Below are 12,983 nucleotides of genomic sequence, written 5' to 3'. Positions count from 1 at the left end.
TGATCAGGTTCCCAAACAGCTCCTCCACACCTATGATGGTACCGAAAAACTTATTTCGTTTTTTTCATTTCCGAGTCCTGGGTTTGGGCTTTTTTGTTTGTTTTTCCAAGCAGCAGAAGTGACAGGAGGTACACGGGAGATTCTACTCACAAAGACTAAAGAACCCTTCAATCCTTTGGTGCCAATGGATTCCTGGGCCCACTGCAGGCTCCGGGCACTTTGGCTTAGAGCAGAGGCAGCTGCGGCCATCGGTCTATTATAGGAGTTCACCACATCCTGCAGATCCACTGAAATACTTGTGGACAGAGGCTCCCTTCTCCAGGACATCACAGCAGACTTGCTTAGCTGGTCTGAGAGCTCCTTGCACCAGTGGGAACGACTTTGGGAGCCAAGAGAGTCCTTTATGTCCCCTTCAGTCAAGGTCGAGTCCCCAGAACAATCCTCCACCTCTGCACTGCCCAGGTAAGCAGGTACTGAACATTTCAATGGCTGAAATTCAGACATCACGGCAACAAAACCTGCTGCTCTTGCTCCAATAATTTCAAATATATTCTCCCTCTTTCAGTATTATTTCCCAGAGGAGACATGTGGTTTATTTCAACTCTCCCACAAGAGGCAATCCTTAGAATAAAAAAGTAAAAATAAAAAAAAAATCTTAGAATCTGAACATGGGATACCTTTGTGATGTTCTGAAACTCTCTGCAGAGAGGTAGTTTAGAAGATGAGGGTTTTGGCCCTACAGAAGGGGAAGGGAAGATGAAGGTACCAAGCACACCATCAGGCTGGAGCCAAAACAAGCAGACACTGGATTGTCCAGCTACCAGGACAGGCTAACAAGCCACCTCAGCTGCTGAATAGTTTTTTCCACTGGTCTTTCCAAGAGCAAAACACAGGATTTTCCAGCCATTGAGATGATAATATAAACACTTGGGAATGGAGAATAGGTTCCCCACAAGAGACAGTAACACAAGTGGAACTTTTGTGTTTTAAACAATCCCACTTTCCTCACTGCCTTGGACAGTTCCTGAACCAGAAGCCACTCTTCAGTAACAAAGAGATGCTGCCATGAGGAGCAGGACCTTCCCTCTGTTTAGGTTTAGATCTGTGACCTGACTTGGATAAAGGCAGGTCCAGCACAACACTGATGTTGCTGGAGACACACCAGACTTGCAGTGAGAGAGAACAAGGGTGCTGAGCATCATCCAGGATGAAATCCTGCACTTCAAATCAGCTGAGCTGGTACAAATCTGCATCAACACCACAGCACACATTTCGGTTCTTCCAGACACTCACTCTCCCATTCTCAGCCCACCAAAGCCAATAATCAGACAACCCTAGTTCAAGGATTTCCAATCACTGCTATAAAAGAGGTTCTCTTAATTTTCTTATTTCATCAGAACAAAAAGAAAGTTAAAGGAAATTAAGTGTAAAAATTAGCTACATGACTAAACACAACGCACACAAGAGCATTAAAATTCCAAAACTGTATTTGGTTCCAAAGCAGAGAGAACTGAAGACTTAAAATTACTTCACAGTTCTGAAAAAAACACAGGGATAGAGGTTGACTAAGTCACACAATTCCTTTCAGCCACAGTAATAACCATTGTAATAGGAAGTTCCCAATCATTCTGGCAAGTTGCCACTGTTTTGGTGGGTATGGTCTTTTTGTCTTCCATGTCAAGCTTTAGAATGCATTTTATGAATCTCTCAATTAAAATGAGGGACTTTGTTTTGTTGGTTGCATGCACTGGGTTGTGATTTTTGGGTGGGTGTTTTTGTTTTGTTTGGGGTTTCTTGTTTTGTTTTTTTTTTCAGTTTCACATTTTCTATTACATCAGGATAGCTTTTCTTCTGGAACAACATTCCAGGCACTCCAGTAAAATATCCCCATTCTGAAAATCACTGACACTGACAGAAGACTGCATCACCACAGAATGTTTCTGTTGAAGGTTTCCTCATTAGTGTCCCACAGACAATCAGAGCCAAAAATCAGCACCACAGCCTTGTGACTCTGTCAGACTCTTTGCTCTGTTTCTCTTGCCAGCTTTGGGACTTACTCCATTCTCCTGCACACACCTGCCTTGCTGCTCCTGAAACACAGTCCAGCTGAAATCCCTGAAAACTGCTGGCTGCTTACGGCTTGGAGAGAGCTGAAATGGAAAAGGAGGAAAAGCATTCCAAACTCACACTCTGTTTGGATGAACACCCCTACAGAGGCCACACGTGTCATCACTCTCACACATCACTGCTGTACTCCAAAACTGCTTCCACTCCCAGCACCAAGGAGTACAACTCTTACTTGGAAATCTCCAAATTCAGCAAGGACAAATAAATGCCAGTCAGATGTTCCACTCTCTAATGATGACTTTTGTTGTGTCCAGCATTACTTAACCCTCCCATTTCATTTCACTTTGAAACAAGGATTTAAAAAAAAAATAAAAAAGAAATCAATGTCAGACATATGATTTCCTTTGCAGCAAATGCTCAAATGATGAAAACAATGTGTGTGACAATAACGAGGATGATTTCAAAACGTGCAAGTGCTTTGTGCCAGGGATTGCTGCACTTCATGGTGAAATGAAATAAATAAAGACATGACCCAGCACACTGAATCACTGACAGCCCAGCCTGAGAGCAAAGTCACACAGCCACCCAAGTGGGGGCAGTTTCCCGTATTTCCTCCGAGTTTCCCACTGCAATTGTGAAAGGACTTTAGCAGTGATAAATTCTTTTAAGGAGCTGTAAAGAATAAGTTATGTAGTATGTTTATATCACCCCAGTCTTCACAGCCCAGGCAGGATGGGAGGAAAGAAGAAAAGGAGACAGTTTGTAGGTTAGAAGACTGGAAACAGCACACAGACATCCATCAATGGCATTCCCAATTCTCTGCTTCCACAGTGTCTTGCAGGCAGCACTTCCAAGATTTTAGTGACAGGTCAAAGAACAAACCATTAATTTTCTAGTACATGTGTACAGGACGTGCACTCTGTTACACGTTCAGTACAAAACCAGCCCTCAGGATAATTCAATTTTTCAGTAGGTTAAAGCATAGTAAAGCCAAGTGTTCCAGGAAAAGACTGCAAAATGCCTTTATCATGCAGAAATGGTAAATGGGAGACTGCAGGACCCAGCTGGTTACTGAAGCCAGCAGTTCAGTGCTGTGTGCTGCTTGTATTTGAAATCAGAGTAGTTGGGGAAGCCACAGAAGCCCCCAGTCCTGCAGTAAATAACCTGCCACCCTGAGCAGTGCCAGCCTCACACTGCTTTGTAGGAAATGTCACCTCTTCTGAGACACATGCAAATAACACAACTATGGGCCTTTGGAAAGGGAAAAACCAAACCCATCCCAAATCCTGCAATTACCACAAGTGTTTTGTTTCAGGACTAACAGATGTGGTCTCACTTTGCTAGGGATGGGTCCAGAGGAGGCCAGTGCAGGTGCAAAGGGAGTCTCAAGCTGAAGAAGCTTTAGACATGCACTGTTCTACTGAGACTGATCCCTGTCTCCCTCCCAGGAACTTCTTCCTTCATGACACCTCCAAGTCACAGAGCATTCTTCATCCAAAACAGAACACTATTTCAAATACAAACAAAGCAACAACACTTTCTTTTATTTTGCAAATGTAATTCACTGGCTTTCTTTTTATTTTATAATCCCATAAAAACATCAATCCTGGTCTAAATAATTCCTGTAAAGCCCCTTCCCACCCAAACCATCCTGATATTCTGTGATTTGCTGACCAGCTCAGCTAAAGAAGTGGAGGAAATCCCTGTGCATGCATGCTATTCAAGTATTTCATGTTCCTCACATGGCAGAGCAGAAAAGTTTTCACTTTGCTTTGGTGTCTTCTTTACAGCTTTTATACAAACAGGATCAAACCCTCAATGATTCCAGGGTTTTGCCAGTAGCAATGTTTGCTTTTTAACTGCAAAAGAAATCTGAATGCTGATCTTTTAATGACTGCTCAGCATTTTTGACACCTTCCACCCCTTTTGCTAATGGACCTGCAGACAAAAATAACTGCTAGAGAGTTTTCCCACTGACCATCATTACAAAACGTGATTCTGGTGGCATAAAGTTCTCATTACATTTCCATTATACTTGTGGTAAGTCCCACACTGCCACAGCACAAAGGGATTCAGAAATCAGCCAAATGATAGTCTGGGTTACAGCAGTACAATAATTCAGTACCTGCCCCCTTTCAGCCCTTATCTACAGCCACAGCAACACATGAGAGCATAATAAACCCCTGCACTGGCCCAGCCCTCCTGTGGCACTGACAGTGCTTCTTTGCTGACAACCCAGACTTACAGAAAGTTGAGCAATTATTCTCTGCATTTACCTGAAACTCTGAGAACACACATTTTCTTCTAATGATTCACCAAGCATAACCTTTGCACAGGATCAGATTCTCTTATTAAGATAAATTTAGCCACCTTGTTGAGATTAAGATCAACTTTACATTTGGAAAACAAGGCTCCCGATGTTGTGATTTATATGTCTATAAAAGCCATATATTCACTATGCATGATATACAGTAACTCAGGTATGCACTAAATTTCATGCTGAAAGCTGCTGATGCCTCAGGCTACTGAGCGAGATGATACATGATTCTGTACATAAGGAGATTGCAAAGCAGTTTCTTAATTTACCTCTAAATTACAGTTACCAGAGGGTTTTCTGAGCATTTGTCTCTAAATGTCTTGTAGTCTGGTAATAACAACTGCAGGTACTATGAAAGGAAAAATTGCCAGCTTCTGGCTGAACTCATATATCCATGATGAACAAAATTCTAAGTTTTTAAATTTGTAAAGGTGTTGTTCACATGGTTTTTAGAACACCATAATAAATGTATCCTTTGCTGTGGTCAATTTACCCGAAAATACTACTGTGCAAAAGGAAGCATGTACATATACACACTCAAGCACTAAGCCAATTGTTTATAAAATTTTAAGTGTTCTGTTTTGGTTTTCTGTTATTTCTTTTCTTGCAATAGATCATTCATTTGATTACAGGCCTATGCCTATGAAAGTCAAGACTGTAGGTTCTAACTGAAAACTAGAAAGAGTTCTTGTTTCAAGACAGTTTCATTACTCTACCTTAAGTATATGCATGTTATTCAAACTTCATTAAAGGAAACCTACCCAGGCACAGCAGCTCTTCCTATCAAGTCCATTACAGAAAAACAGATCTCATAGGAACAGAGCTGGAGGGCACATTCCAGTAGGTGAAATTTGTACCAAAACAAACGCAATCCTAAAAATTGGAAATGGTTTTAAAAAATGTGAAGTTCTATGAGTCACTATTTTCGATGATTTTTTGAAAACTTCTCCAGGAGTTTAATAACAAGCAGTGTTTTGTTTGAAGTTGATTTTCAAAGGGGCAGGTCGACACTTTTGCAGCCCAGCCTGCAGGAGCAGGATGACAGTAACACTGGGTCAGGAGGTGAGAGGAGAAAAAGCCTTGAATCAGAACCCCCATCACCTGCCACCAGGTTGATCTATTGTAGGGGAACTAAAAATGACATTTTTAGTCTCAAATTCACAAAACCACCTGTAAGTTTGGTTTTTTCCTTCTCAGCAGCTACCAACTCTAAAGGCACTAAATGGTGAGGTGCTTGTGAAACTGCACAATTCCAGAGCTGGAATTAAAAAACAACACCAAATACTCCACTTAAATCACAGGTTCCAGAACAACTGGCAGTAGTGAATGTCCTCTCAAATTGCATCAGCTCCTCATGACTGGAGCTGTGGGGAACAGGCAGAGCTGAGACAACTGAACAGACCTGGCAGGAAAACGCCACAGGAGTGATGTCCATGTGCAAGGGAACACAAGTTAGATAGAAGCAGCTTCAAGGGAACTTACCAATTTATTATTAATTTTCACTGAGCTGTTTCCATTACTGTTTGCAAGCAAAACACTGTTTTTTGGTTTTTTTTAGCTACAATGCTGAACAATTGCCTGAAATAAGCCCCTTCAATATTTCCAAATAAAGCCCTCTGATATTTCCAAAGCCAAACAGACAACCCTAAATTTCCTGGACTTAAAGAGGAAAGACTTTTACAGAAGCTGGAAACTGTCTTATGAAAAATTGCAAGCCCTAAACAGCTCCATGGATAGCACCCCTCATTTTCTAAAAGGACAGGAAAAAATTAATTTGAAGGTAAATATTATAATTTACCCTTACTAAAACTCAAGTTGCCAACTTCAATATGAATTCACTGAACTCCATAATTATGCTGCAGAACAGTAATTGCTAGACCAAATTCTAAATCCTTCTTATTTTGTCATAGGTAAGATTAATGTCAAAGCAAAGCTGACTGTAATGCTAAAACACAAAACCCAAAGCAACTCAATACTTAGTTTATTAAGAACGCAAAAACTTTTATCTTCTCAAGATGAAGCTAATCCTCATCACAGAATGATTTGGATTGGAAGGGACCTTAAAGTTCATCCCATCCCACCCCCTGCCATGGGCAGGGACACCTTCCACTAGCCCAGGTTGCTCCAAGCCCCGTCCAACCTGGGCTTGGACACTCCCAGGGATGGGGCAGCCACAGCTTCTCTGGGCAACCTGGGCCAGGGCCTCCCCACCCTCACAGGGAAGGATTTCCTCCTCATATCCAATCTAAACCTGCTCTCTGTCAGTTTGAAGCCATTCCCCCTCATCCTGTCACTGCAGTTCCTGATGAACAGTCCCTCTCCAGCTTCCCTGTAGGGTCCCTTCAGATCCTGGATGGTCCTGTGAGGTTTCCACACAACCTTCTCTCTTCCAGTTAGACATTCTCCCCATTATAAAAATAGGGGCTACATTTTTTTATTATTTATTAGTAGGAGTGTGCTATTACTGCATTAACTAATGTATTAATGATTTTTCTGGGAAAAGAGCTCTACTGGGACTGGAAATTATGGAAAAGCAAGCGTGAAAGCCTCCCTTCATTCCAGAGCCAGCAGGCAGTTCCAGAGCCTCTGGAAAGGCTGTTCCCAGGGTTTTCCTGTTGGGCAGGAGGCCCCCAGCCAAGCTGGCCAGAGGGGAAGACCCTTGCCCAGCTTGTCCCCCGGCACTTAAATAGTGTTCTGTGATATCACACACACCAATCTAAGCAATTTTCAAGACACTGTAAGGCAGTGATATTTTCAAGCAATTCATAGCAAGTTAATACTCAGCTTCCACTGAAAACACTAAACCTGCTTAATTGCTCCAGGGGCATTTGAAAATCTCAGCAGAAGAGAACAATAAGCAGTAAATCAACCCTTCAAAACGAAAGCAACTCCCTCCCCTCCACTGCCATTAGGTATTCCACAAAAATGTGTTTCACTTCCACAAACACATGTTACATCATAGCAGGTCAGAGACAGAGCTACGCAAGAGTGATTAACAGGACTAATAAAACTTTTCAGAAATATTAAAAACTTTGATTATATACTCTAATACGAACGGGGAAGTGCAAGATCACTTCCATATTCCCCATTTAGAAGACCATACTATTAGAATTTGTCAGACAAAGACACTTTTAGCAGTGCTTTTCTCGCTGAAATGAAGTTAGTCTAACAAATCCTGGAGGAAAGCCACATGTTTTATCACTCAAAGAAAAAAAAAATCATATTTAAAGTTTGCTGCCGTTTCCTCTTCTTCCTCACTGTGCAAACAAAACTGATTTTCTATACAGGAATTATAAAATAAAGGGTTCCAAGTGATTTGATAGAAGCAGACTTACATCTTAAAAGTGACATGAAAAATGGAGGGACTAATTCAAAGACTTAAAATTCAGTTCATGTAACAGTTCCCACCCACTTGCCTTCACCTGAAGTTGAAATTGAGTCTCAGACTTTTTAAAGGAAGTGCAAGAGTGAAAACCACAAAGGAACTAGGCACTGGTTTGCATTCCATAGGGCTGAAGCATAAGGTAAGCAGGGAAACATTGCATTGTTATTAAAAAACTCAGCATAATTGTGATAGTAATTCAAAGACACACAAAAAAATCGCCTCCTTTACACCATCAATTCCAACCCCTATTTCTAGACCAGCAATATATTCACATCAAGGCCAGGCAGCTGTTTATGTGTCAGAGTCCTGCCAGAACAACGTGTAAACTCACCTTGTCTTGGTTTTCCTTGTTTTTGTAACACAAATTTCCAATCAGACGAATGAGATGAGATTTAAACCCCACGGCTGGATGCGAAACTTCTTCCTGCCCTGTCACAGCGTGTGTGGCAGTGAAAACATTCACAGCTTGTTTCCCAGCAAGGTGAGTTAATCTCAGGGTATCTACAGAAAACAAAACCACCTTAATTCAGCAGCACGTGGAAATCAGTCTCACTTGGCACAGAGCTTCACTATTGATTGCTGAGCTCAGAGTTAAACAACCCAGTGTCAGGTATTCAGCCCCGTGTCAGGAGAACTGTGACAGCTGCTTCCTCTCGTGGTTTGTGGGAGTACAACCATGAAAGACCACCCCAAGAGGGTATTTTTGCACTTTTTACACACTAACACAGTTCAGACATGAAGTCTGAAGGCTGTTGCTCTCCATCTCCATTTGAAGAGGCTGTTGAGGATTCTGGCACCACAAACACACTGCTAAAAACAATAAGGGTTTTGGGTTTTTTTTTTATCCTATTTCTCTTCACAGTCCATAAGCTTTTACCATTTTCTTACAAAATGGTGGTATACCTCAGTCTCAGAAAGGGCTGAAACTAGGAAAGCACAGGTCAGGGTATGTACACCCCCTCCTCATTCCTCCCTGAGTACACAGAGCCTGTCTGGAACATCCTGGTTCTTTTCTTCCCTTGCTCGCTCTTAGCTTCTTTCAGACTGACCTTTAAAAGTCACTGAACTTGGTTGGTAACATTCACACTGCACTTCAGGTTCAGTTCTCAGAAATTTGGCAAACTGAAGGGAACAGGCATGGAGGAAAAGCCCTGTTTGTACCTCTGGAGGGAATTCTTCCATCCATCCAGGCCGTGGAAGAACTCGGGCAGCAGCTGTGCTGCCCCTCTGTGCATAAACAGCACATTGCTGACACCTCAATCAGGGCTCTGTTGGGCAACAGGGGCCAACAGAGCGAGTGGAGAGGCAGAAAACTTCCAGGAACTAATCAAATATTTGAAAATGCAGAGGAACCCCATCTCCTATTTATTTATTTTATGAAAAGCTCAGAACTGTAGCGACCGCCCACTGTGGGAAACACATTTCTGTTGGTGGAGCCCCTGGTGTGGAGGAGCCAAGGGGCAAACCCGGGGTGCTCACTCACCTACAGCTGCTTCCAGCAGCCCAGGCAGGGCCTGCAGCCGGTCCAGCTGCCCACTGCTGGAGGTCAGCTCACAGAGCACATCCAGGAGCCGCACTGTCACCAGCGCTTCCTGCGAATGGAAAGGGCATTCCTGAAAACCCTCATGAGGAACATCGTACAAACACAAACCCGGGGACAGAGACAGGGCACAGGAACACTCAGCACCTCGAGCTCCTTGCAGCTCTTCTAAAACTGCCAAGAATACATTTATATAAAACGAGGACATCTCTCTAAAATAACAATAGTGTATTACACTGCAATAACTTCTTTCCTGCAGCGTTATATGTGCCTGAAAAACCATGGGGAAACCAAAACAGAGCCATAAGGGATAAAATTTTAACAAAAACACAGGAGCTTCCAAAAGCAGAAATACAGAAAATTGCTAGCTGAGAAAATGATTTCTGTATAAATGTTTTCTTTGAGTTTATTCAGTCGGAGTGTCCCGCTTTAAAGACACAAACACCGCCTGCAAGACACCAATTTGTTATCCGCAGGAATTCTGTAAAGTTCTGTGGTCAAATGAACTTTGGCTGCGAGAATTTACATTATTCTTGGGTAAATAGGGTTGGGACCAGAGATGCAGCATACTGGTGAGGTAAAAGACACACCATTTTATTTGCATATTATTTATTCAGCCAGAGAACTATTTTTTTCTCATGGAATATGTTGATGCTGCTCCTAATGACAATCCAGCACTTGGAGGAACTGCCTTAAGAGCACTTGGCAGAATCTGGGACACCACACATTGCTCAGGTGCCAGGCTGGGGCTGCAAGATGATCCCACTCAAGGTGTGGCACATCAACTGCAAGCAGCCATGAAAAGGCTCACACGTTGGTCACAGGAACTGTTCCTGCCTTGTGTGCTCCAGGACAAAGATAGGCTTTCTTACCCACAGCCTAATATTTGTGAACCCCTATAATCAATATAATGTAATTAAAATCATCAACAATAGTGCTGAGTAATTAAGTACTACAATTATATTCGTTCCTTGCTCCTTGAAGACACCAAATCACTACAGGGTCCAGGGCCTAAAGCTTAATTTCCATTTTTTATCTCACACAGGTGTAAGAAGGTGCAAGTCTTGCCCTAAATTATTCAATAGATTGCCTTCAACAGCACAAAACCAGACTGTAAATACATCAGCCATTATCCTGCTACAAATTAAGAACACTCCAATTGTATTTCAGAGACAGTAACCAGCTATTTACAATTTTTAAGAGTAACAAATTATTTAAAAACCACAAAAGAACTCCCAAATTCTTATCTACATTTTAAACTCAATAATTTTAAAAAAAACTGTTTAAACATCTCTGGTTGGCTCCCTCCCCTGCTGTCAACCAAATTTTTTTTTTGTCCTCCACCTGTACAAAAGGAAGGCAGCAAAGGAGAATACTTCCTTTTGAAGTTCAAACCCCCCAAATATTTTGAAATCTGAGAGCCATCCTGATATGGATATAATCTGAAAAGCAAATAAGGAAACAATCAAAGAGTTTTGAAATAAACATATTTTGAGAGAGATGCAAAAAAGATATTCCTTATAAAGAGATGAAATAACAACTTCAAGCCCAGGGAAGGGTTTTATTTTGCAAGCCTGGTTGAAAGTTAGTGCAAGCAAACTGATGCTGAAGTCAGGCTTAGAATGGAAAAGCTATTTTAAATGTTGGTTTAAGCGCTGCAGAAGCATATGATTAACTTCTCATGGGTTTAAGATGGAAGCTACAAGACCTGAGGTTCCTTCAGGAAAAAAAGCAGTGCCTACATATAATAAATTAAACAGTGGATGGGACACCCAGACAACATTTTGGGAGCCAGGCCAGCCCAAGGGCTGCTCCCAAAGGCAGTTCTGCTGCGGCCTCGGAGCTCTGGAGTCCAGGGCAGATAAGTGGGACAGAGCCTGGCCAAGGCCCTTGGCTGCAGGGCCACGAGGAGCCTAGGCAGAGCTGAGTTCAGTGTCACACATGCTGCCTAAAGCATTTTTCATGACAGACTCCACAAATGCACAACTGCATTTTATTGCAGTCAAACACAACTCTTACGCAAAACCCAAAATATTTATACAATCAAGGAGAAATTGGTGCAATTCTTGATGATTTCTGGCAAGAAAACAAACAGCTTCATGAATTTGGGCTGGAATTTCTCCTTTCCCATGGCAAGCATATGTCATCAATAAATGTATACACACAGTACACATATACACATACTGCCCTCCAGTTATTCAGCTATTAGGACTCATTTCTGGTGCTCATTCATTGAGTGATACTCAACTTAGAGCACATTAACTTTATGTGAGAGAGGAATAAGAAGTCAGTGTGGAGCAGGTCAGGTTATTCAGTAATATTCACAATGCTGCTGCCCCAGCACCTTCAAGTTGGACAGAGCCCTCCTTCTGCTGGGTGCAAACAAATGTTTTTTTCCAAGAAGCGAAACCACAGAATACTTGGAAAGTAACCACAAAGGATTAAAAAAAAAATGGGGAAAAAACCCCAAAAAATGAATTGCCTCAGTGTATGTCCTGTTACTGCCAAGCTAGTACCTTTTTGAGAAATGGTCAATTAAGACAAGAAGAGATTGCTGTGTGCTTGTTGGTTTGTGTTTGGTCTTTTTTTTTTAACACATCCAACTATCACCTCCTCATGAAGTGATTTTCAGTATCTTTTCATAACAGCTCTCAAATTTAAAATTCTTGTGCCTATTTAAACAAACAAACAAAAAAAAAATCAGCAAGTACAAGGGTGTTTAACATTATCATATGAAAGCATTTAAGCCGTACCTCATCCTGTGCCTGTGGTGCAGCAGCGAAGCTGAGCACGGCTCCACACTGCTCCTGGAAACAGCCCGCCAGGAAGGCAGCCTGGCTCTCCAGCACCTCCAGCTCCTCACTGCTCACAGAGCTCTTCTCACCCACCTTCGCCAGCATCAGCTCCAACAAAGCAACTCTGCAAGCAGAAAACAACTTGTTAATCACCGAACCACGGAGGATGATTAGTAGATAAGCTGATACCCCGTTAAAAATGTTACAAGCAATTAGCACGCAAAGGGGATTGTAAAAATTAAGAACTCTCACCAATACTGGCAATCAGTTCCTGCCTGCTGGTTTATATTTCTGCACACCAATAATTTAATTAATCGTTCAATTAATACTATCTGCCCAGACAGGCAGTATTTTTCTCAAGTCTATTTGAATTTCTAATTTCTCATGTCCTAACACAGTGTTACTGTGACTGCACATTCCCTCTGTCTAAAGTTTCCACCAAAACAGCTCTTAAAAAGCTCTTGTTAAGTTCAGCAAAATAAACGCAGACTATTTGTGAGCTTCTGTTTGAAAACAGCAGCTTTTCACAACCCTTGTCCTTCACTAGTTCTCCCCCATGACCCCAAACAATTCTGAGCACAAACAGGAAAATAAAAATTGATATGTACTTTATATATCAACTGTTCTTTACGGTTTTATAATTGCCACTACATGGACTAAGCAAATCCAAGTTAATTACTTGTATACTCAGTAACAATCACTCTGCACATCAAGCCAGCAAGTAAGAGGATACATAATGAAGTTGCTCTATAAAAAGTACTCGGGTCATTTTTCTTAACAGCTTCAATGTCACTTTATTTCCAGTATCCCTTCACGCTGTCAGGGCAAACTGGAAGCATTTAGTGGAAGCAGGACTTGGAGGTGGCAGAGGCTCTCCTG

General features: G+C 41.9%; 1 protein-coding gene across 2 annotated transcripts in view; it reads right to left on the bottom strand.

The window, feature by feature from the left end:
- ATXN10 (ataxin 10) overlaps nt 1-12,983 on the bottom strand; it is a 62,291-nt gene that overhangs the window by 19,662 nt on the left and 29,646 nt on the right. For both annotated transcript variants that reach the window (XM_027702539.1, XM_027702540.1), the window contains 3 exons: nt 12,063-12,228; nt 9,253-9,361; nt 8,101-8,270 (listed from right to left, as the gene is read on the bottom strand). In XM_027702539.1, coding sequence (XP_027558340.1) covers nt 8,101-8,270; nt 9,253-9,361; nt 12,063-12,228 — 445 coding nt within the window. The remainder of the gene's footprint in view (nt 1-8,100; nt 8,271-9,252; nt 9,362-12,062; nt 12,229-12,983) is intronic.

This window comes from Neopelma chrysocephalum, unplaced genomic scaffold (genome assembly GCF_003984885.1).
Source record: "Neopelma chrysocephalum unplaced genomic scaffold, ASM398488v2 Primary Assembly neopelma1_188, whole genome shotgun sequence".
NCBI lineage: Eukaryota > Metazoa > Chordata > Aves > Passeriformes > Pipridae > Neopelma > Neopelma chrysocephalum.
This window is presented reverse-complemented; position numbering and strand designations above follow the sequence as displayed.